This window comes from Salvelinus alpinus, chromosome 1 (assembly GCF_045679555.1).
Source record: "Salvelinus alpinus chromosome 1, SLU_Salpinus.1, whole genome shotgun sequence".
NCBI classification, from domain to species: domain Eukaryota; kingdom Metazoa; phylum Chordata; class Actinopteri; order Salmoniformes; family Salmonidae; genus Salvelinus; species Salvelinus alpinus.
The window spans coordinates 78046152-78068995 of record NC_092086.1 but is presented as its reverse complement, the minus strand read 5'-3'; the positions used below and the strand labels follow the sequence as shown (position 1 = coordinate 78068995).

General features: G+C 43.7%; 1 protein-coding gene across 1 annotated transcript in view; it reads left to right on the top strand.

The window, feature by feature from the left end:
* Positions 1-22447, top strand: part of LOC139530661 (junctional adhesion molecule 3B-like) — a 52283-nt gene extending 29836 nt beyond the window's left edge. Inside the window, exons 2-9 of the mRNA XM_071327253.1 lie at positions 18256-18324; positions 18497-18610; positions 18849-19001; positions 19797-19999; positions 20657-20756; positions 20902-21025; positions 21250-21304; positions 21402-22447. Of these exons, the coding sequence (XP_071183354.1) occupies positions 18256-18324; positions 18497-18610; positions 18849-19001; positions 19797-19999; positions 20657-20756; positions 20902-21025; positions 21250-21304; positions 21402-21437 (854 nt within the window). The 3' untranslated portion in view covers positions 21438-22447. The remainder of the gene's footprint in view (positions 1-18255; positions 18325-18496; positions 18611-18848; positions 19002-19796; positions 20000-20656; positions 20757-20901; positions 21026-21249; positions 21305-21401) is intronic.
* The last annotated feature ends 397 nt before the right edge of the window (positions 22448-22844 follow it).

The following is a 22844-nucleotide window of genomic DNA, read 5'->3' as shown; positions in this document are numbered from 1 at the left end:
ATAGGAAATTTTAGAGCACTTGACATCCTGTATTCTAATGTTAAGCGAGTGCAGATCACAACTGGTATGGCTGCGCGACCAAAGGTGAAGAGTGAAGTTTTGTGGACCAGCCCTGTCAGTTAGTAACTACTCAGCTGGAGGACAAAGTGATAGCGGCCAGATGAAAACGCTGATGCAAAGTGACATGTTCCCAGGCATTCGGTGACACCGTCGCCCCCCTAACCCCTCCACTCTCTCATTGGTTCTAGTCAGGCCTACCCTTTGACCTGCGTAGATCAAGAGGACCCCTCCCTGCCGTAAAAGCACAGGGGGCTGCCCTGAAGCGGGGCTTATCGCAGCCACACATGCAAATGCAGAATAAATGAATGCGCAAAGAGCCCTTCCGGGTAAAACTGAACTCTGCCAGAGTCGACCTGGAGAAGATGGAATGTAAATGAGCTTACTACTGATTACCAACCACAACTTCTGAGACCATTATACACACACACACACACACACACACACACACACACACACACACACACACACACACACACACACACACACACACACACACACACACACACACACACACACACACACACACACAGTGTACACCGTTTCTTCTCAGCAGTAGGTATCTTACTGGATATAGCATGTTATACAACGGGTGGGTCTAATCCTGGATGCTGATTGGTTAATAATGCATTCCAGCCGGTGTCTATTCCACAAGTTACCACCGGCTAAATCTATGATGTTGAAATGCCTATTTATTCTGTTCCATCTCACTGGCACTGCGCAATCCACTGTCTCATCAGCCCAGCCAGGCACTTTATAAACTTGATCTCCACTATAAAAAGCATCAAGACATTATCTCCCATTTCTTTTACACTAGCATTACACAGCGGAGACTTGGATAAACTTCGCTGTCTGTCTCTCTGACATTTGCAACATTGTTTCAATATTGAAATTCGATATCCAGCTGTCCCATAGTAATAAACATGTCAGGAGTCCGGACAAAACAGACAGGCAGGCAGCTTTTCTCAGACAGTCGAAATCATGAATCAGCTGGCATCATTTTTATGGATATATACAGGTAAAACGAAATGAAATGCAGCTAGTTTGCTGTCTTTCCAGCTTTAGTTTTAAGTGTGTTGTTGGCTAGTTCCTCTAAACAACAGTGTTCTGACAAGAGAGTACATTTTCTATGCCAGGCGAATTCGTGCATCATTAGCTCATTATGGATACATCTGAATAAATGTCACTAAAAACAGCTTAAACAAACACAAAATGCAGCTACTTACTACTGTTTTTCTGGCTGCACAGTTTGATGTGACTAAGTTAGCCGTAGTTGGCTAGCTAGCAAGCAAAGGATAAGAATGTTGCCAGCCAGTATGTCAATAGGACATTTAGAAAGAACGACTGGGCTTCGAGGGCATTATCATTCACTCCTACTGCCCAAAATACAGAACAAAAAGACTTAATGACTGGGTGATAGAACGAACGACCAGCCGGCTTAGGTAGCAAATTTAGATTTGTGTCAGGACTATATGGGGCGGCAGGTAGCCTAGTGGTTAGCACGATCGAATCCCCAAGCTGACAAAGTAAAAATCTGTCGTTCTGCCCCTGAACAAGGCAGTTAACCCACTGTTCCTAGGCCGTCATTGAAAATAAGAATTTGTTCTTAACTGACTTGCCTAGTTAAATAAAGATACAATAAATAAATATCTTGTCGAATGATTAAATTGTATGAATAAATTCATCAAAATTATGTTTTTAATGGAAATATGTTTAACCCCTTGTATGGCACGGTTTGCAACAACACCCATGACAATATATCCTCCAAACTCTGACTTCTTGGGCATTATCACTTAAATATTGCATATACAATTGAAGTTTGCTGCTTTCTTGCACTGTTAGAACGCTCAGCCCTCCTCTCCCATATCAAGCCTGGTGACATTTGCTCGGCAGCTGAAGGACTCCGAGATATTTTCTTTGAGAGGCTTGCGTTATCTTTGCTTGAACTGCACTATATTTAGTCGCAATGGAATGAGGGAAGACCAAAAAGCCCATGTACATTTCCGAACTCGGAATTTGAATGCCTGTATGCATTACCATTGAATCATTTTATGACAATAGTTAACATTCCTCCAGTGACTGTTTCAATCATCATATAGATGCAACCAATGTGACGTCATTCCCTGATCTGGTATCCACTATCAACCCCAGCATCCTGGATACAAAAGGACTTTCCGCCGGTGCCATATTTAGCCTGTTCAGTTATTTTCAGTACTGAAAAGAGAGAGGAAAACAGCAATGGCAAGGCAAGTCTAGCGACAACCTGTGATTCGAGGAAATGAGGCACAAAGATGATGTGTGAATCTTAGCGTACTATCACAACATATTGTGCAATCACAGCATAGCAATAGTGGTCAAATGTTAAATTTGCCTAGGGTTAATTACACTGAACAAATTAGGCCCTAATCTATGGATTTCACATGACTGGCATCTGTTGGTCACAGATTTTCTTTTAAATGTAGGGGCGTGGATCAGAAAACTACTCAGTATCTGGTGTGACCACCATTTGCCTCATGCAGCATGGCACATCAGCTGCATCAGCAGCCATTATCATGCTGAAACATGAGGTGATGGGATGAATGACACGACAATGGGCATAAGGATCTCGTCACGTTATCTCTGTGCATTCAAATTGCCATCGATAAAATGCAATTGTGTTAGTTGTCCGTAGCTTATGTCTGCCCATAACATAACCCCACCTAGACCATGAGGCACTCTGTTCACAACGTTGACATCAGCAAACCACTTGCCCACACAACGCCATACACGCTGTCTGCCATCTGCCCGGTACAGCTGAAACCGCTATTCATCCGTGAAGAGCACACTTCTCCAACGTGCCAGTGGCCATTGAAGGTGAACATTTGCCCACTGAAAATGATTACGACGCCAAACTGCAGTCAGGTCGAAATCCTGGTGAGGACGACGAGCAAGCAGATGACCTTCCCTGAGACAGTTTGTGCAGAAATTCTTTGGTTGTGCAAACACAGTTTCATCAGCTGTCCGGGTGACTGGTCTCAGACGATCCCGCAGGTGAAGAAGCCAGATCTGGAGGTCCTGGACTGGCGTGGTTACATGTGGTCTGCGGTTGTGAGGCTGGTTGGATGTACTGCCAAATTCTCTAAAACAATGTTGGAGGCGGCTTATGGTAAAGAAATGCATATTCAATTCTTTGGCAATAGCTCTGGTGGACATTCCTGCAGTCAGCATGCCAGTTGCACGTTCCCTCAACTTGAGACATCTGTGGCATTTAGTTGTGGGACAGAACTGCACCTTTTAGAGTAGCCTTTTATTGTCCCAAGCACAAGGTGCACCTGTGTAATGATCATGCTGTTTAATCAGCTTCTTGATATGCCACACCTGTCAGGTGGGTGATTATCTTGACAAAGGATATATGCTCACTAACAGGGATGTAAACACATTTGTGTATATAATTGGAGAGAAATAAGCTTTTGGAAAATTTCTGATATCTTTTATTTTAGCTCACGAAACATGGGACCAACACTTTACATGTTGCGTTTATATTTTTGTTCATTGTATTTCATTGCCGCCTACGCGCAGATGCTTATATTGCTCCTCGGGTTTCATCTGTGCCCATCTGTGACAGCAGACAAACCTTTCATTTCAGAATATCTTGTCAGAGCTCAAGCTTGGAAGATGAACAGACGGATCCAGTGTTTGATTGAAACCAGAGGTTATTTGTATCATCCAATAAGAACAGAAGTGGCACTTTACGAAAGCAAATGGTGGGCGATTTTGCTTATCGTCCAAGAAACTAGATGAAAATTCAACTAAATACCGCTGGTAATGGTCTTAGTCGGCCCACGGTGGTAATCTTCACTTCTTATATAAAGAGGCTTCAGTGTGCCCTCGCCACTATGTATCCCCACAACAATGTTAAACTGTGTTGGACCTGAAGCATAAAAATAGGGGTGAGAGGGGATAACAAAGTTGACCGGTCAAGTCAGCTGTCAAGAGTGACCTCCAATGAGGAACTGGAGGTCACTGACACTGCTGGATGACCTCAGCTGTGACAACACAACCTGCGGTCACTCGGCCTGCAAGCTTTGCCCTAAAAAACGGTCCCTGCTATTGTTGTTGTTAGGGTTGTTATTTTCACTGAAGACTTGAGGTCAGATAGTCACATTTCTACTAAGGACTTACCACCAGTGTTTTCCCCAAAAGGCTCAGACTTTTCTGTTTCCATCTATGTTTCCATCTTATGGGCCATTGCTCCGGCGGACCTGGTCTAACCTGTGGCCAAGCCCAGGCTACTGGTACTTTTCAGCTGGGATTTACATAATTGGCTAACTGTGAACATGGGTTAACAACACCTTCCACGGTTAACACTTTCTGACAAACAACTGTCTTGATGATGCGGTGGTTTTTGAATCTGCTCTTCACAAGTCCTCAGTGTCAGCCCTAGCTATATGGAAACACAGTTCCCCAAAAATAACACTGCATTAACATAAGCACTGGTGCTGTAATGGAAAACCCCCATTTAGCCACTTTCCCCCAGCTCATAAAAAAGGTGGGCCACCACGAGCAGGGTTGGGTAGGTTACTTTCTAAATGTAATCTGTTAGTTACTAGTTGCTGTCCGAACTGTATTTATTTCTTAATTTTTTCTTTAACCTTTTATTTAACCAGGCAAGTCAGTTAATGAACAAATTCTTTACAATGACGGCCTAGGAACAGTGGGTTAACTGCCTTGTTCAGGGGCAGAACGACAGATTTTTACCTTGTGTAGTAATCAGTAAGTAACGTAACTTTTGGATTACCCAAACTCAGTAATGTAATCTGATTACTTTCCCCACAAGAGGCAGGAAAGAACACAAATTATCCATCAAACACATTTGACTTGTGGTCAGATTCCCTCAGGTGGAACAAACTTAAACTTGCACCTTTTTTCCAATGCTTAATTTAAAGTCATTGAGAAAACAGAAATGTGTCATAATGTCTTTTTTCGCAAAAATTCTTTATGAATTTAAAAGTATTCAAAAGTATCTGTTATCTGATTACAATGCTTTTTTTCTGGTAACAGATGAAATTTACAGTTGTTTTGTAATCAGATTACATGTATGAGATTAACTGTATTCAGTTACTCCCCAACCCTGACAACCAGAGCTCCTGGTTACTGGTGGGGGAAGGGAAAGAGGTCCAGGAATTTGCATGCTTTGGTATAGAAACTGTGGAAACTGGAACATGCTTTGTTTTGGGGTCAGTGCTAATCCTTTCTTAGAAAGGAGTTTATTCTATATGGAATATAAATGTAAATTCATGAATTCATTAGTCTGGCTGAGTCCAGACACAGTGTATATATTTGCAGCTAAGCTAAGTGGGAATTGGCATCTCATAGGGGTAAAACAAATCAGATCTGTATTTTTGAGAGAAAGCAAAGCATGCCAGTGAGATTATATTTTTATTTTAGTTCTGTTGAACACTATCCTGTCTAACAGTATTGTGAACGCATTTGGTTTTAGTGGGTAAAAGTAACTCAAAAACACAATGTGGTTTAGCCTGCACATTTCATGAAGAGCATAGAAACATATTCTATTCTAATTTACAATGAAAGGGACTCCAAAATGACACGATACATTATTTACCATTCATTTCTATTGGGCACAAAATAATCTGAAACACAAGCTAAACAAACAGCAAATGCATCCAACAAATTTGGAGATTCCCCAGCTTGATGTAGTCATTGCGTGCTATGAATATGGGACCAAATACTTAACTTTTTACTACTTTAATACACATATAAGTGAATTGTGTCCTAATACTTTTGGTCCCCTAAAATGGGGGGACTATGACCAACTCAGTGGCCTTGTGGTTAGTGTCCACCCTGAGATTGGAAGGTTGTGAGTTCGATCCGGCCGAATCATACCAAAGACTGTAAAAATGGGATCCGATGCGAACCAGATGCATCTCTGGGACCCGATGCGTCTCTGCTTGGCACGCAGCATTAAGGAGATAGATTGGGGGTCCTGTCTAGGGGGTGTACTTGTACTTCAAGCTGCCTCACACTACAGAAACCGGAGATAGGCTCCTGCTCCTATGAGCCATTCCAGCTCGCACACGCCAAGGCTTGTGCAAGGCTACTTACTTCTGTACAAAAAGTGGTTCAACGATTCAACCGATATGGATGAAAATACCCTCTGTAAATTTCTCACTCATTATTATTCACGATTCATTCAGCATTATCCATAATCAGTCTACACTTCAACCTCATAATAATTGTATCATTTCAAATCCAAAGTGCTGGAGTACAGAGCCAAAACAACAAAAAATGTGTCACTGTCCCAATACTTTTGTAGTTCACTGTATGTGGTGACAAAAACTGTAACCTAGTTTTGCTTGCAAAGATAAATATTTACTATCTTTGTAGGCATTCCAAGTGTTCACATAGCCTCCCTCGGCTACAAGTTAAACTCTCTGCAGGCCAAGACACTGTGGAGGTACAGAAGTGCAGTTACCCGAGTGGCTGAATTGGAGAATGTGTGACCTTATCCACACCTTGGCCAACGGGCAGCCATGCTGAACTTTTAAGAGCAGTAGAGGGAGAAGAGAGCTTAAGTCTTGAGGAGTGTTGTACTGGACAGTATTTCTTAGCACTGGGGTAGAGCCTAGTTTAACACAATTCACATATGGAGTGGAAGTTGCAGAGCACAGAAACACATCCCATCGCTAACTAAGGAGGATAATGAATTGCTCTGTGGGCACCACTTGCTCAGCGAACGCACAGCCTCCTCCTCCTGGGGGAACTGAATCAATGGAGCAGTTTAAAAATAACGAGGAATATTATCCGCTTTACGTGCTGTTGAATGTTCACTGAGGAGATGTGTCAAATTACTAATCACGTGTTTGTGTGCATTACACAAAAAAATATTTGAAGACAGCAACTAGAAGATACTTTGCAAACTAGGTACTTTAATGTCTGTGGTTTTCAAAGGGGCATGGGAGTATCTTGCTGAGGTGCTAGGCAGCGTTGTCACTTGGGGATTTAACTGGGAAGCTTAATTGGAACCCTCCATTTATGACTTCACACTCCTCTATAATGTTGTTTTACTACCATAAGGGGAAATATTTGTGCAATTCCCAATAGAAAAACACCATAGAAAGCTAGGATCCAATTCACATCCTTTCTATAGTCTTCAGTTCAATCACCATCGCTCCATGTCATCTGCATGTATAATTCGAAATTAAGCTAAGGGATGGCTTTTTTCTCCAGTTGCTCTGCTATTGTTTTATTCAGCACTGCTAAGCCTGGGATTTTATCAGGGCATTACACTAAGATTACCAAGAAGAACCAGCCTTCCCTCTTGAGGAGGGCGAGGGATATTAAAAAACATTCATGTAAATTGCCAGATCGCACACAGCTGTGCCCTGCCAGGAAGACGGGAAAGAGAGAAGGAAAGACAGGGTAATATAGGTCACAGAGCACCTTTGTGGTTTGAGGGCTTAAACTACACACACAAAAGGCACACACACTGCAAAGATCTGTCCGTCCACTGTATATGAACCCAGTGGGAAACACTAGAGCAGCCTCTCAGGCGCAGGTGTCAGGGGCTGCGTCATGGCACTGGGAAGAGTCTCTCCCAGAGCAAGGCGGAGAGAGAATAGACAGGAAGACAGAGGCGTCATAGGGCAGGATGTGGCAGACAGGGGAAGAGAGACGGGAGATACCTGTCCCACAGCGCACAGTCATCACTTCCTCATTGCCGCCTAGACTCCGAATGCTTTACTGGCCACTGCTGCCGATCCGCTAATGCCCCCATCAGGAAAGCTCCATCTGTTGCTGTGCAAACGCTAAGGAGGATGTCATTGTTAAGAGGATGTATGTTCAAGCAAGGGCCCGGCCTGCTGGATCCATTCTATCTCTTGTATTGTTCAGCTAGCCTCGCCTGCCAAACCAGGGAAATGATTAGGAATTCAGACTTCCTGCCTGCAGACTAGACTATTTTGTGTGTAAATTACCAAACGTCGGGACTCGTCGGGGACAGTATATTTTCACAGTATTATTTAGTATGTTGTTTTAAAAGCTGCCTTCTGTACTCCCAAAGAGTGTGTTGTGGCTTTAATATTATGCTCTGGATGTAGATGGGAATTTAATGTTATTCCTTTTGACTGGGGTTTTTGAAGTTTTTTCCTGGACAGTTGTTTCTAGGCCAGACCTCACAACCTTTAATCGGAGTTTCAAGCTAACTTAAGCACCAAATATGCACTAATACTGTCTTATTTACAGCCTTAGCTAGCCTTTTAGCCAGTAAAAACAAAAATAAAGCTGTTTGGTGAAATCAAAGACAAAATACTATTGTGCTTAGTAATATATTTAGGCAAGCTGATATGGGTTTATTGTCTTAAAGATGGAAGCAAAATAGTGGATGCAAAATAGCCCCATAACTTCAAAGATTCACCACTACTTGAAAGGAAGGACTATGAGTAATCCTTTAGTGTAAGCCTTTGAAACTTTAATGTTCCCCACATTGCTAATGTTAATGGCTATGAATCTTTAATAACAGCATTTTGGGCTTTGTCTCTTGAGATGTGATCCATTTCATACAGTTCTAGTTCAGACAAACAACAAAAGTTAGGCCATGAGAGGAAAAAGTTATTCAGTTTGCCTTTTAAAAAACCCACAAGCATTAGAAGTGACAAGGCATAAAAGCAGTATAAAATACAGTATTTTGTTAATACTGTAACAATGCTTGACTGAAAAGCTAATTTACTATGTTTCTAAATTGAAACATACATTTACATTTACATTTAAGTCATTTAGCAGACGCTCTTATCCAGAGCGACTTACAAATTGGTGCATTCACCTTATGATATCCAGTGGAACAACCACTTTACAATAGTGCATCTAACTCTTTTAAGGGGGGGGAGGGTTAGAAGGATTACTTTATCCTATCCTAGGTATTCCTTAAAGAGGTGGGGTTTCAGGTGTCTCCGGAAGGTGGTGATTGACTCCGCTGACCTGGCGTCGTGAGGGAGTTTGTTCCACCATTGGGGTGCCAGAGCAGCGAACAGTTTTGACTGGGCTGAGCGGGAACTGTACTTCCTCAGAGGTAGGGAGGCGAGCAGGCCAGAGGTGGATGAACGCAGTGCCCTTGTTTGGGTGTAGGGCCTGATCAGAGCCTGAAGGTACGGAGGTGCCGTTCCCCTCACAGCTCCGTAGGCAAGCACCATGGTCTTGTAGCGGATGCGAGCTTCAACTGGAAGCCAGTGGAGAGAGCGGAGGAGCGGGGTGACGTGAGAGAACTTGGGTGAGTTCTGGATGAGTTGTAGGGGTTTAATGGCACAGGCAGGGAGCCCAGCCAACAGCGAGTTGCAGTAATCCAGACGGGAGATGACAAGTGCCTGGATTAGGACCTGCGCCGCTTCCTGCGTGAGGCAGGGTCGTACTCTGCGAATGTTGTAGAGCATGAACCTACAGGAACGGGTCACCGCCTTGATGTTAGTTGAGAACGACAGGGTGTTGTCCAGGATCACGCCAAGGTTCTTAGCACTCTGGGAGGAGGACACAATGGAGTTGTCAACCGTGATGGCGAGATCATGGAACGGGCAGTCCTTCCCCGGGAGGAAGAGCAGTTCCGTCTTGCCGAGGTTCAGCTTGAGGTGGTGATCCGTCATCCACACTGATATGTCTGCCAGACATGCAGAGATGCGATTCACCACCTGGTTATCAGAGGGGGGAAAGGAGAAGATTAATTGTGTGTCGTCTGCATAGCAATGATAGGAGAGACCATGTGAGGATATGACAGAGCCAAGTGACTTGGTGTATAGCGAGAATAGGAGAGGGCCTAGAACAGAGCCCTGGGGGACACCAGTGGTGAGAGCACGTGGTGCGGAGACAGATTCTCGCCACGCCACCTGGTAGGAGCGACTTGTCAGGTAGGACGCAATCCAAGCGTGGGCCGCGCCGGAGATGCCCAGCTCGGAGAGGGTGGAGAGGAGGATCTGATGGTTCACAGTATCAAAGGCAGCCGATAGGTCTAGAAGGATGAGAGCAGAGGAGAGAGAGTTAGCTTTAGCAGTGCGGAGCGCCTCCGTGACACAGAGAAGAGCAGTCTCAGTTGAATGACTAGTCTTGAAACCTGACTGATTTGGATCAAGAAGGTCATTCTGAGAGAGATAGCAGGAGAGCTGGCCAAGGACGGCACGTTCAAGAGTTTTGGAGAGAAAAGAAAGAAGGGATACTGGTCTGTAGTTGTTGACATCGGAGGGATCGAGTGTAGGTTTTTTCAGAAGGGGTGCAACTCTCGCTCTCTTGAAGACGGAAGGGACGTAGCCAGCGGTCAAGGATGAGTTGATGAGCGAGGTGAGGTAAGGGAGAAGGTCTCCGGAAATGGTCTGGAGAAGAGAGGAGGGGATAGGGTCAAGCGGGCAGGTTGTTGGGCGGCCGGCCGTCACAAGACGCGAGATTTCATCTGGAGAGAGAGGGGAGAAAGAGGTCAAAGCACAGGGTAGGGCAGTGTGAGCAGAACCAGCGGTGTCGTTTGACTTAGCAAACGAGGATCGGATGTCGTCGACCTTCTTTTCAAAATGGTTGACGAAGTCATCAGCAGAGAGGGAGGAGGGGGGAGGAGGGGGAGGAGGATTCAGGAGGGAGGAGAAGGTGGCAAAGAGCTTCCTAGGGTTAGAGACAGATGCTTGGAATTTAGAGTGGTAGAAATTGGCTTTAGCAGCAGAGACAGAAGAGGAGAATGTAGAGAGGAGGGAGTGAAAGGATGCCAGGTCCGCAGGGAGGCGAGTTTTCCTCCATTTCCGCTCGGCTGCCCGGAGCCCTGTTCTGTGAGCTCGCAATGAGTCGTCGAGCCACGGAGCAGGAGGGGAGGACCGAGCCGGCCTGGAGGATAGGGGACATAGAGAGTCAAAGGATGCAGAAAGGGAGGAGAGGAGGGTTGAGGAGGCAGAATCAGGAGATAGGTTGGAGAAGGTTTGAGCAGAGGGAAGAGATGATAGGATGGAAGAGGAGAGAGTAGCGGGGGAGAGAGAGCGAAGGTTGGGACGGCGCGATACCATCCGAGTAGGGGCAGTGTGGGAAGTGTTGGATGAGAGCGAGAGGGAAAAGGATACAAGGTAGTGGTCGGAGACTTGGAGGGGAGTTGCAATGAGATTAGTGGAAGAACAGCATCTAGTAAAGATGAGGTCAAGCGTATTGCCTGCCTTGTGAGTAGGGGGGGAAGGTGAGAGGGTGAGGTCAAAAGAGGAGAGGAGTGGAAAGAAGGAGGCAGAGAGGAATGAGTCAAAGGTAGACGTGGGGAGGTTAAAGTCACCCAGAACTGTGAGAGGTGAGCCATCCTCAGGAAAGGAACTTATCAGGGCGTCAAGCTCATTGATGAACTCTCCAAGGGAACCTGGAGGGCGATAAATGATAAGGATGTTAAGCTTGAAAGGGCTGGTAACTGTGACAGCATGGAATTCAAAGGAGGCGATAGACAGATGGGTCAGGGGAGAAAGAGAGAATGTCCACTTGGGAGAGATGAGGATCCCAGTGCCACCACCCCGCTGACCTACATCAAATTGTTTTGTCAAAGCCTGAAACATATTCACATATTCCTCTATTCCAGAATATCAAGGGACAAGAAGACATGCCCTTGGTTATGAAAATAGAGCTCTTTGGCCATGCACACCAGTGGTGGGTTTAGCGTCGAAAGAAGGATGCATATCCAAAAAGGAACCTCATACCTACTGTATAATATAGAAGGGGAAAGGGGATACCTAGTCAGTTGCACAACTGAATGATTTCAAACAAAATATATCTTCCATATTTAACCCAACCCCTCTGAATCTCTGAAGGGGGGCTGCCTTAATCGACATCCACGTCATAGTCACCCAGGGAGCAGTTGTTGTGGGGGTCAACTGCCTTGCTCTAGGGCAGAACGGAAGGTTTTTCCAACTTGCCAGCTCGGGGATTTGAACAAGCAACTAACCGCTAGGCTACCTTTCCATCGCTCCCACTCCTGAACTTTAGCAATGGATCGAAATTTACATAATGGTTACCTGGAGGAGGGTCATGCTTTTTCAATTTCAGTCAAGGGAAGGGTTAAGTATGTTTTAAACCTAGTCCAGGGGAGGGTCATGTCATTTGTCATTGATTCCATTTCTGTATTTTTCAGTGTTTTAGAATTAGTTGCTTATTAAGTTTCAAGTTTTAATGTCACATGCACAGTAAAATGTGTTTCTTGCAAACTCAAAACCCAACAGTGCAATAATCAATAACAATGTATTACTAGAAAAAAACATGAGAAATAAGATTAAGAAATATGAAATACTTTATTGTGTATTTAAGTAAGCATACTATATACAGGAAATATTTAAAAAGTCAGGTCCAATACCATATTTACATGTGCAGGGATACTGGAGTGATGGAGATAGATATGTACAGGGGTAAAAAGACTAGGCAACAATATAGAAGAGAAACAGAGTACCAGCAGCTAGTATGTGAATGGATGTGCGGGTGTGTAGAGTCAGTATAAACGTATGTACATATTATGTGTGAGTGAGAAAATTATGGAGTGAGTGTGTGTGTGTGTGTGTGTGTGTGTGTGTTGGAGTGACAGTGTGTGTGTGTGTGTGTGTGTACCTCTTGCCGTGCTGCTGCAGATATAATAGTCTTATGGCTTGGGTGGTTGGTTTCTTTGACAATTTTCTGGGCCTTCTAGAGGTCCTGGATGGCAGGGAGCTCGGCCCCAGTGATGTTATGGGCTGTAAGCACAACCCTCTGTCGCGCCATGTGATGGAGGGCGGTGCTATTTCCATACCAAGCAGTGATGCAGCCAGTCAATGTGCTCTCAATGGTACATCTATAGAACCTTTTGAGGATTTGAGGCCCCATGCCAATTTGTTTCAACCTCCCGAGGGGGAAGAGGCACCGTCGCACCTTCACGACTGTGCGTGTGTGTTTGGACCATTTTAAGTCTTCAGTGATTTGAACACAGAGGAACTTGAAGCTGTCTACCTGCTCCACTGCTGCCCCGTCGCTCCCACCCACAATCAGCTCCTTGGTCTTGCTGACGTTGAGGGATAGGTTGTTGCTCCGGCACCATACTGCCAGGTCATTGACCTCCCTGTAGGCTGACTCGTCTTCGCCGGTGATCAGGCCTATCACCGTCGTTTCATCAGTGAACTTGATAATGAAGTCGTGCGTGGCCACACAATCGTGGGTGAAGGGGACTGGGCACACACCCCTGTGGGGCCCCTGTGTTAAGGGTCAGCGTGGCGGAGGTGACGTTGCCTACCCTCACCTTCTGGCGTCTGCCTGGCAGGAAGTCCAGTATCCAGTTGCAGAGGGAGGTGTTCAGACCCAGAGTCCTAAGCTTGGTCATGAGCTTGGAGGGGACAATGGTGTAGTCAATGAACAGCATTCTCACATAGGTATTGCTCGTATCTAAGTGTGTGAGGGCAGTGTGAAAAGCAATTGAGATTGCGTCATCAATGGATCTGTTGGGGCAGTATGCAAATTGGAGTGCGTCTAGGGTGGCTGGGATGGTGGTGTTATTATGTTCCATAACCAGCCTTTCAAAGCACTTCATTATTACAGAACTGAGAACTACAGGGCGGTAGTCATTGTGGCATGAAGCCTTAGAGTTCTTAGGAACAGGAATGATTGTGGTCATCTTAAAACATGTGGAGATTACAGACTGTGACCAGGAGAGGTTAAAAATTACCGTGAATACGCCTGCCAGCTATTCTGCGCATGCTCTGAGAACGCTCCCTGGAATACCGTCGGGGTCCCCGGCCTTGCGGGTGTTGACCTGATTTTAAAGACTCTTCTCACATCGGCCTCAGAGATGGCAAGATCACCCAATCCTTTGGGTCGTTGAGCCCTCACCTGGCTCGATAGTTGTTGTCAAAGCATGCATACAATGCATTGAGTTCATCTGGTAGAGAGGCATCGTTAGGCAGATCATGGTTGGGTATTCCTTGGTAATCCGTAATGGACTGTAGCCCCTGCCACGTGGCTATATTAGGCCATATATCGATGTGTGAGTTTGTCTGGTAGAGAGGCATCGTTGGGCAGATCACGGTTGGGTTTCTTTGTAATCCGTAATGGACTGTAGCCACTGCCACATTCGGCTATATATTGATGTGTGCCCGATGCCACCCCTCATCTCTGATTCTCCACTGTGCACACAATATCATGTGCACCTATAGGCTATTTAGTGTGTTCTCAATCAAATGATCCATAGCCTATAGGCTATAGTTTACAAAGTCCATGCTCGGAGAAGCAAAGTTATATTTCTAACATAGATGCTGTGACGGTGTAAATACAAGTAGGCTGCATTTAACACTGCAATGAATATTCCAACCCTGAGCCTCGACCTGCTCTGATCTTGCTGATAAAAAAAGAAATGTGTGTCCTGTCTAACCAACGGCTGTGCTGTGTAGGCCTAGGGTGGCAGTTCAGGAGGAGAGTCAAAGGCTTCTTACAATTTTGTTGTTGTTGATTAGGTCTAGTCCAAAACAATTCACTATCTTGCGCAGGGACTAGCCTATGTTCTGTTCAGTTTGAGAAAGAGAGCACGAAGATGAGGACTGGAGGTGAACTTTGATAGCTTACTACTTTAATTGATTTTATTCAACAACAATTTGTTTCTTGCTCAGGATGTATTCATCAGAGTTATTGACCTCACAATAAGCCAGATCCGAGTAGCCTAACCTGCATTGTGGTGCTGAAACTTGAAGCAGCAGCCGCAGCAAAATCAATGGGAAATGGACAGCTGATGGTGTTGAATGTAGGCAAATTCCAGTAGGCATTCATTTAAACCGTCTTCATTTGAATTAGACTTTACTAACAGCAAGAGGGCTTTGTGTTGGAGCCTATTTCTTCCTATTTAAAAAATAAGAGGTAGGCCTACCAGTTTGACAGACGAAATGAGGCTATAAGCTGCTATATCCATAGATTTGTAGGTGCTACACTCACCTTGCACTCTTTAAATAGCCTACCTCTGTGTCATTGACGGGCTGTTAAGTTAAAACCAAGACTTGAATTGAGGGGCTATGAGAGGGTATGCCATATTAAATAAAATGGCAAAAAGCACAGGCCTACCCCTTGTTAACTAAACATTTTGAAGAAAATAAAATGGATCAGATTATATAAACTGATCTATAACAGTGCTTTTTGGTCGGCGATGCTTTACGCTAGAAACAAGTTGTAAAATACTGGGAAAGATGTGACTCTGATGGATATGGTTTTCATTGTTTAATTTTCTTTGACATTCAGAGGCTGAGCTACAACCTTTAACCGAGGAAACAAAAAATAGACTTTGCTTGAGAAGTAATCTAATTCTGTCACTATCAATTGATTAAGCTATTCACTTTCGGTACAATATAATGTTTTTGTTTAAACCCAGACAAGTGTTTACCGAAAAGCTGTGACCTTTTTTTGTTAGGTTAAGCCACAGAAGAAGAGTAGCCAGCAGTTAAAGCTTACATTTTTCTGTGTTGGTCGGCCTAGGGTGGAAAGGTAGGCCTAACTTTTGAAAGTACCATGCTCAGATAAAAATGTTTACAAACAGGGACAGGTTCGTTGCAAACAAGACACACTGATTTGGCATTGCAGAAATATGATAAGATAAACACATAGGCCTATTGCTCTGTCCATCCTTAGCCTGCACTTTCAGTAATTTGTGTGGTATTAAAAAATATTCTCCCAATATGTAAAATGAAGTACAAATGCGTGAAATGTTTCTAAAAGGCCATTTTTTTCTCTGACCTGCAAATACGATGATAGATTCATGCAATGTTTTTACCATAAAGGCGATCTTTCCACCCCTACTCTTGTCCACAGTGGTATGCCAACCTACAACCTTCTGGCCCGTGCTATCAAAATTCCTGTATTGCCATGTAATGCTGACAGGACGAAGAACAGTTTCTAAAACTGCATATCTAAGGCTCTGTCTGGTCTGTCCAAGTAGTGAGGGTAAACGGATCACTCCCTTACTACATCTCATTAATTGTTTAATCTTATATTGATGTACGAGGGCGGATAATCACCTTTTTCAAAACGCGGGACAATGTATAGCATGGTGTTTAAACTGACGACATAAGGTAAACAAGCTGTGATCTAGTAATGATCTCAGAGACATTAGGGTAAGCAGCTTACCCTGTCTGCTTTAGAAGGCAACCCCAGACAGCTCCCTCAACCATGCATGCATTGGATAGTGCATTGGATAGCAGGGAACTGGTATGATACCAAAGCAAGCTGACCTTGACTTAGTAGATAGTGGGTGAGTGTCACAGAAAATACACCTACTTTAATGCCTGGGTGTGAGTAGAATTTCCTGGGGAATGGTCTACCAAAGGATCCGTGACCTTACGCTTTCAGAAAGACTTGTCTCTTCAGGTCACCGACTCGCCTTACTGTGTGAAAGAACCGTGTGGTGCTTTGCTAATTCACTGTGTCAGCAGAGGCATGGTGAACTCTAAAACAGTAAAAGGCTCTAAATGGGCTCCTGTCTTTTTAATGGATTGGGGGGCTTAGGCCTCTAGCTACTTGAGCCTAAGCTTTAGTCTCAGGGAGACTATTCATGGGTGTATGACTGGGTTGGGATGCATGTGTGGGAGTATGGCCTTTCTGTGTGATTCTGCAGTGCACACTGCAAAAAGTGAAATCTAAATCAAGCCTAAATATCTTATAGAGTGATAATTCATTTATTAAAATGTGTTTTTTTTTCATACCAAGCTAAATTATCTACTATCATTGGCAGATAATTGTGCTTATTTTAACCTAAAAAAGGCCAGCAACAAACCAGTGTCTCTACGTTTGGTAAAAAACAATAATGTTAAAAAGTTCTATATCATCATAAGTTAAAACATTTAAAAAACTGTGATTTTCAAACACTATGAGATTCACGGTGATGTGGGGAGCAAGAAAATACCCTCCCTCTGGCTAGAAACTTGTTGCAGGTTTTGAAAATCATTTAAAAAAAACTTTTAATCCCACCCTGTGATGTCACAGAGAAGCATTTTTTTGGACTCTTTATCTTTTTAACCACAGATCATAGAAACACGGCGTTTTCACATATGTAGACACTGGTTTGGTGTTGGAAATAATGAATATGAGGTTGAAAAGTGATGGGGTTCCAAGTAATTTATCTTATTTAAAGACAAGACGATTTAAGGTAAAATATCTTGAAATACATGTAAGATAAATTACTTGCAACTCCATCACTTTTCAACCTCATATTCATTATTTCCAGCACCAAACCAGTGTCTACATATGTGAAAATGGTGTGGATTTTTTTCGTTAAAATAAGTGAAATTATCTGCCATTGATGTTAGATAATTTAGTTTGGTCAGAAGAAAACGCATTTAAGATTGCTTAGATTTGACTTTTTACAGTACATCCCTCTGTCACAGACCAAAGCGGCGTGTTTCCAGGGCACTCATGGCCCATTACTGCTACATGGGCACATGTGTCAGGCGCAGAGAGAGAGAGAGAAAGAAAGAGAGGGGTCGGGCAGGCGGCTAGGCTGCCACTGGCACGGGAGAGCTCGCACCGAGAAGGACACGCATCTCCCTGCACAATTACCCACCGTGCGCAGAAACTGAGCTCGCCTTGCATATGCCCGCATTGGTTCGCCCCGCCAGACTAAAAATGGAAGATAACAGATCCAGGTCATGGTACGCTGGAAAGAATGAGGAATGCGTCTGGGTGGGGTGGTAGACTGGGAGCAAGGGGATGGAGTGGTTTGATGTTAATTGAGTTTCTGGAATTTTGGATGAACTGACTGGGTAGAAACATCCCTAATGCAGGCATAACAGCCATAACAGCATCTCCTGGGTACCTGACTGGGTAGAAACATCCCTAATGCAGGCATAACAGCATAACAGCATCTCCCTGCACAATTACCCACCGTGCGCAGAAACTGAGCTCGCCTTGCATATGCCCGCATTGGTTCGCCCCGCCAGACTAAAAATGGAAGATAACAGATCCAGGTCATGGTACGCTGGAAAGAATGAGGAATGCGTCTGGGTGGGGTGGTAGACTGGGAGCAAGGGGATGGAGTGGTTTGATGTTAATTGAGTTTCTGGAATTTTGGATGAACTGACTGGGTAGAAACATCCCTAATGCAGGCATAACAGCCAGCTGACATACCACAGCCCTGCAAACAGCCACCAATGGACATTGCACGTGTGTGTAATAGCAAAGTTTGGCAGTAAGGCTCATGTTGCTTCCTTTCCTGTTTTGCAGGCTACTTCAACGTATTAGCAGTAATACTGAAAACAACGAATGATGCGCCATGGGCCAACGAGTTTGAATGTAAGAGCCAATAGAAATGTCGTAATGTATACACCAACATGACAATCAGTTACAGACATTTCCTGCTTGATCTTGACATGACACTAAGGAACCCGAACTAGATAACATCTATCCTTTGCTTCTTCCTTTAAAAAAAACCTTAAATCTAATTCCCTCTTGTCTCCTCTGGCAGCTATCGAATTGTCCTGTTTGATAGAGTCCATCTCCACAAAAAGCCCTAGAATCGAATGGAAGAAAATTAAGGATGGAGAGCCCAGTTATGTCTACTTTGAGAAGAAAATCTCAGGTAACGCAGACTCAATGGAGTGCTTTGTCGTAATGGCATCTTCACTAATTTCTCCAACATCAATATCAAAGTGACAAAACCAAAAATGGTTCAAAATCACCCCCCAAAAATGTTAAAATCCTCTTACAGACACAAACAACTTGGACTAATGAGGGAATGACATTCTGTTTTATACTCATCATCAATTATGCCTGTATTAAATCAATGGCAACTTAAAGCATGTTTTTTATTCCTGCAGGAGATTTGGAGGGCAGAGCAAGGATCAGAGAGCCTGCGACATTGGTGATAACCAACGCCACAAGATCAGACTCAGCCAGTTATCGTTGCGAGGTCAGCGACCAGACTGACTTTAGATCCTTTGATGAGATTTTGATCAACCTCGTCATAAGAGGTAGGTCTATCATCCCACCCAGCCGCATTTCTTCACATCTGCTCAACACATCATCACCAGCTTTTTTGTACCAGAAGCACATCATTAGTTGTATTACTACAGTAAACTGTGGTATAATATTGAAACCAGAACAAATTCAAGACTATACACCCACACGAAGATGCATCACCTTGTGGCTATGACTGAAATGGCATGTTTGGGGAAGGAAGCATTGCCGCTATCTCTGTGAAATTGCATGTTTGCCATCAGTCATTTGCGTTGCAATTATTTAATGCATCTCATCATTTCACTGCTAAAATGTTTGCCGTTAGTCTTAAACCTTGAAGCTTTGAAAGTTGCTATGAAACATAACATACAAAACACAATGAACAGAACACAATGACCCTAAAACAGCCATATCAGTTTACAGGAACTCGTTTTTCCTCTGTTTTACTAAAATGGAGCTGCATTAGTGGTTACAACTATCGATGCTGTAAGCTGAAACCGTGTTTTAGGTCACGCCAACTTTTTGGCACACGTACTGTATGAGGATGCTTTTTGACTGGCCCGTCCCTGCCCGAAAGGCGTGTTCTGGGCTATATGGGGAAACCTCTGAAACTGCATCTCCGCTAAATCGCAGTGCTAAAGATGGAAAGTGTTGGCAGGGTTTGGCACGGGACAAAAAACACATACCCACCCTCCGAGATCATTCATTGGCCTAGTAACTATAATTCAGTGTGTATCATGGGCTATGCTGTTTTTGACACAATCAGATGCTGAATGTTGCCATTGCTAAATGTGTGATTGTGTCCACAGTGAAGCCAGTGGTGCCGAAATGTGCCGTCCCCAAATCGGTGCCTGTAGGGACGGCGGCAGAGCTGCGATGCGTGGAGGATCAGGGTTTCCCCAAGTCTCAGTACCAATGGTTCCGCAACAAGGAGGAAATCCCAGATGACCCCAAGACCAGCCCTAAGTTCATCAACTCCTCCTACACGATCAACGCCGAAACAGGCACCCTGGTGAGTGTGTGTTTGTGTGCAGTGACTGGGAGGGAAGGGGCCACTGTAGTGCAGGGCGAGGCTGCGGGGGTGGTGGCCATGCCCCCAGCGGTAGGGGCAGATATTTTGGGGTGACAGTTGATGGTGTGAGGGGGCTTGAGCCATTATGGGAATCTGCTGTCCTCATTGGCACATTCCTGAACTCCCTCTCCCCTGCTCAGCCAGATAGTCAGTGGCTCGGCCCCTTCACTCCACTCAACCTTTACACTGGCTTCTAAAGGTTGGCCTGGCTGTCACTGACATACTTTACTTCCAGGGAGTCACAACCCTACTACTGTTCATATTGGCCGCTTGTCTTTGAAGACCACCAGCACATGCTTCCAAATCTGCTTTTCATATCCAACTGAAAGCCAACTAATTAGTAACAGGACTAGAATTAGAGGACAAGACCGTCATTAACGTGGGTTAAAATCCGATGGGAGACAGCATACAACGAGAACTGAAGGGATATCTGAACAGTAAAGCAACTCATTTTGGGGACAGTTCCACCCCCAATGTAATTCAAATTGAACCTCGTTATAAGCCTGCACTTTCCCACATGCAGTAAATACACCAGAATGAAAGGACTCCGGTTATACGGAGTGTAATTGAGACTTGCTGTTGGTTTTTCCTCTGCAGAAATTCAGTGCTGTCAGAATGAACGACTCAGCAGAGTACTTCTGCCGAGCAAAGAACGACGCGGGTCACTCAGAGTGTGGACCGCAGACGATGGAAATCTGTAAGTCTGTCTGACAGCTGACAAATTTGTACACAAGACACATGTTGTTTGTTGAAGCATGTCATTCCAGTAGTCCGGGTATTCATTTCATAAAGAGACAGTTGAAGGTATCTCAACATCAATTCTTCATGTTGTTTTTCCCCAGATGATATCAATATTGCCAGGATCATCCTGGGAGTGCTGGTGGTGGTGCTATTGTGCATAACAGTGGGCCTCTGCTTTGCGTACAAGCGTGGTTACTTCGCCAGCCAGAAACAGACTGGAAACAAGTGAGTGAAACCTCCCATTGAGCGGCAATAGGGATGGGTCATGGCTCATTGAGGTTTAACATTTTCCAATTTAGACTTTATGAACAAGCTTGACTTCACAACTTGACCTGGTTAACTTACGGCCCAAGGTTTTAGAACATGCATGGAACAATTCTTTCTAGAAATGGTGTTGTTTTTGCAACAGCATAAATGCCTTCTGATCATGTCTCCATTGTGTTTCACAGTTACAAAGCACCAGCCAAAGGAGAAGGAGTGGACTACGTCAGAACCGAGGACGAGGTGCGTAAAGAAAAACTACGATTTTTTTTAACTAAAAAAAAGTTCAACTAGGCAGTCCTTTAAACTTTAGCTTACTTGCTCTTCCTTTTTATTCCAGGGTGACTTCCGACACAAATCTTCGTTTGTCATCTGAAGAGGAAGACGAAGGGCATGGAAGTGAAAGGTGTGGTACTTTGGACTGAACTCATTAAGTGTGTGAGATGACCAGTGAGCTGCCACAGTACGTGCCTTGAGCTCTCAGCATGTCTGAAATGATTCAAGTTTGCCAAAGGTAACAAGTTTTCACATCTATATAGAACTGTTAACCATCGTTACAGATACAGACAAGTTTTGAAACCAACTTGTTGACCGTTTATCACCAATCAACTTATTTTGCTAAATTATGGAGTTAAGTTACAGTTATTGCATGTTTTAAAAGGTTTTTAACATCATCTGCTGGAGAAAAAAAAAACATTTATGTAAGATCTTCTGCCAGGAGGAGAAAAAGTATTTAGCTAAGTTCTGAAGTAAATATAACATAACACATTTCTACTGTAAACATTTGCTTCAAAAACCTTTGTCATTTAGAACTTTTTTTTTTCTACCAGCAAAATGTCACTATTTTTGATGGAATATATTTTGAAATGCCTATAGATAAAGGTTTACTTTTTTAAATATTTGTAAAATACTGTTTTTTTTATTTGGTTTTGGTGAAAATATAAGTTTCAACCACTCAGTATTCAGCTGTAAACAATCACCTTTCCTGATCTAAAATCTAATTACAAAACCTAGCTGTTATTTACAAGCCCTTTCTTTAAAACCTACAATTTAGTTGTAAATACACAGTGAAAGATGTATTCCAATACATGTTCTGTGGTTGGGGCTAGCTAAGCCAAATACTAACTGCCAATCACATTTCCTCCAATCCAAAGATCATGAGGTTCCATCTATCCAGTGTTGAAAATTTTCCTTTAATTTCTCCAATGCTGGAGGTTTGCATTGAAGTCATGTAAAGGTTCAAGCTTTTCAAGTGTTCACATGTTTAATTTATTGATTACATTTTCTGAACCAGACTCATGTAACACCCATCTCAGGCCAGGTACAAATCCTCTGAGAATTCTTAAACTGTATGTCTATGAATAATAAAACTCACTTCTAATATTCTGACATGTGCGGTGGATTTTAATTTACAAAAATAAACACAGAAAATATTAGATAGGACATCGAGTGTGTTCAGTATGGACAGAAGAGACAATGAAAAATAAACAACTATTGCTGGATTTGTCTTGTTTTATTATTGAGTGGGGACTGCAAGTTCCATTCCCTTGACACGAGTTCTGAAAATACAAGAGAATAATCAGGTGAAACATTCGACCCATTACAATGGTTTAACGCTTTACAATTTTTACTTACTGCTGATCAGGTGACATCTTCCCCAGTCTTTGAACCTGTGAAGAAAGAAAAGTCAAACGAAACACATTATCACAATGTTCTTTTGACCAAATGGCATCTGTCGAAAGATCAAAATGTGGCATACCTGTTCTCCGGTCACTGAAGATGG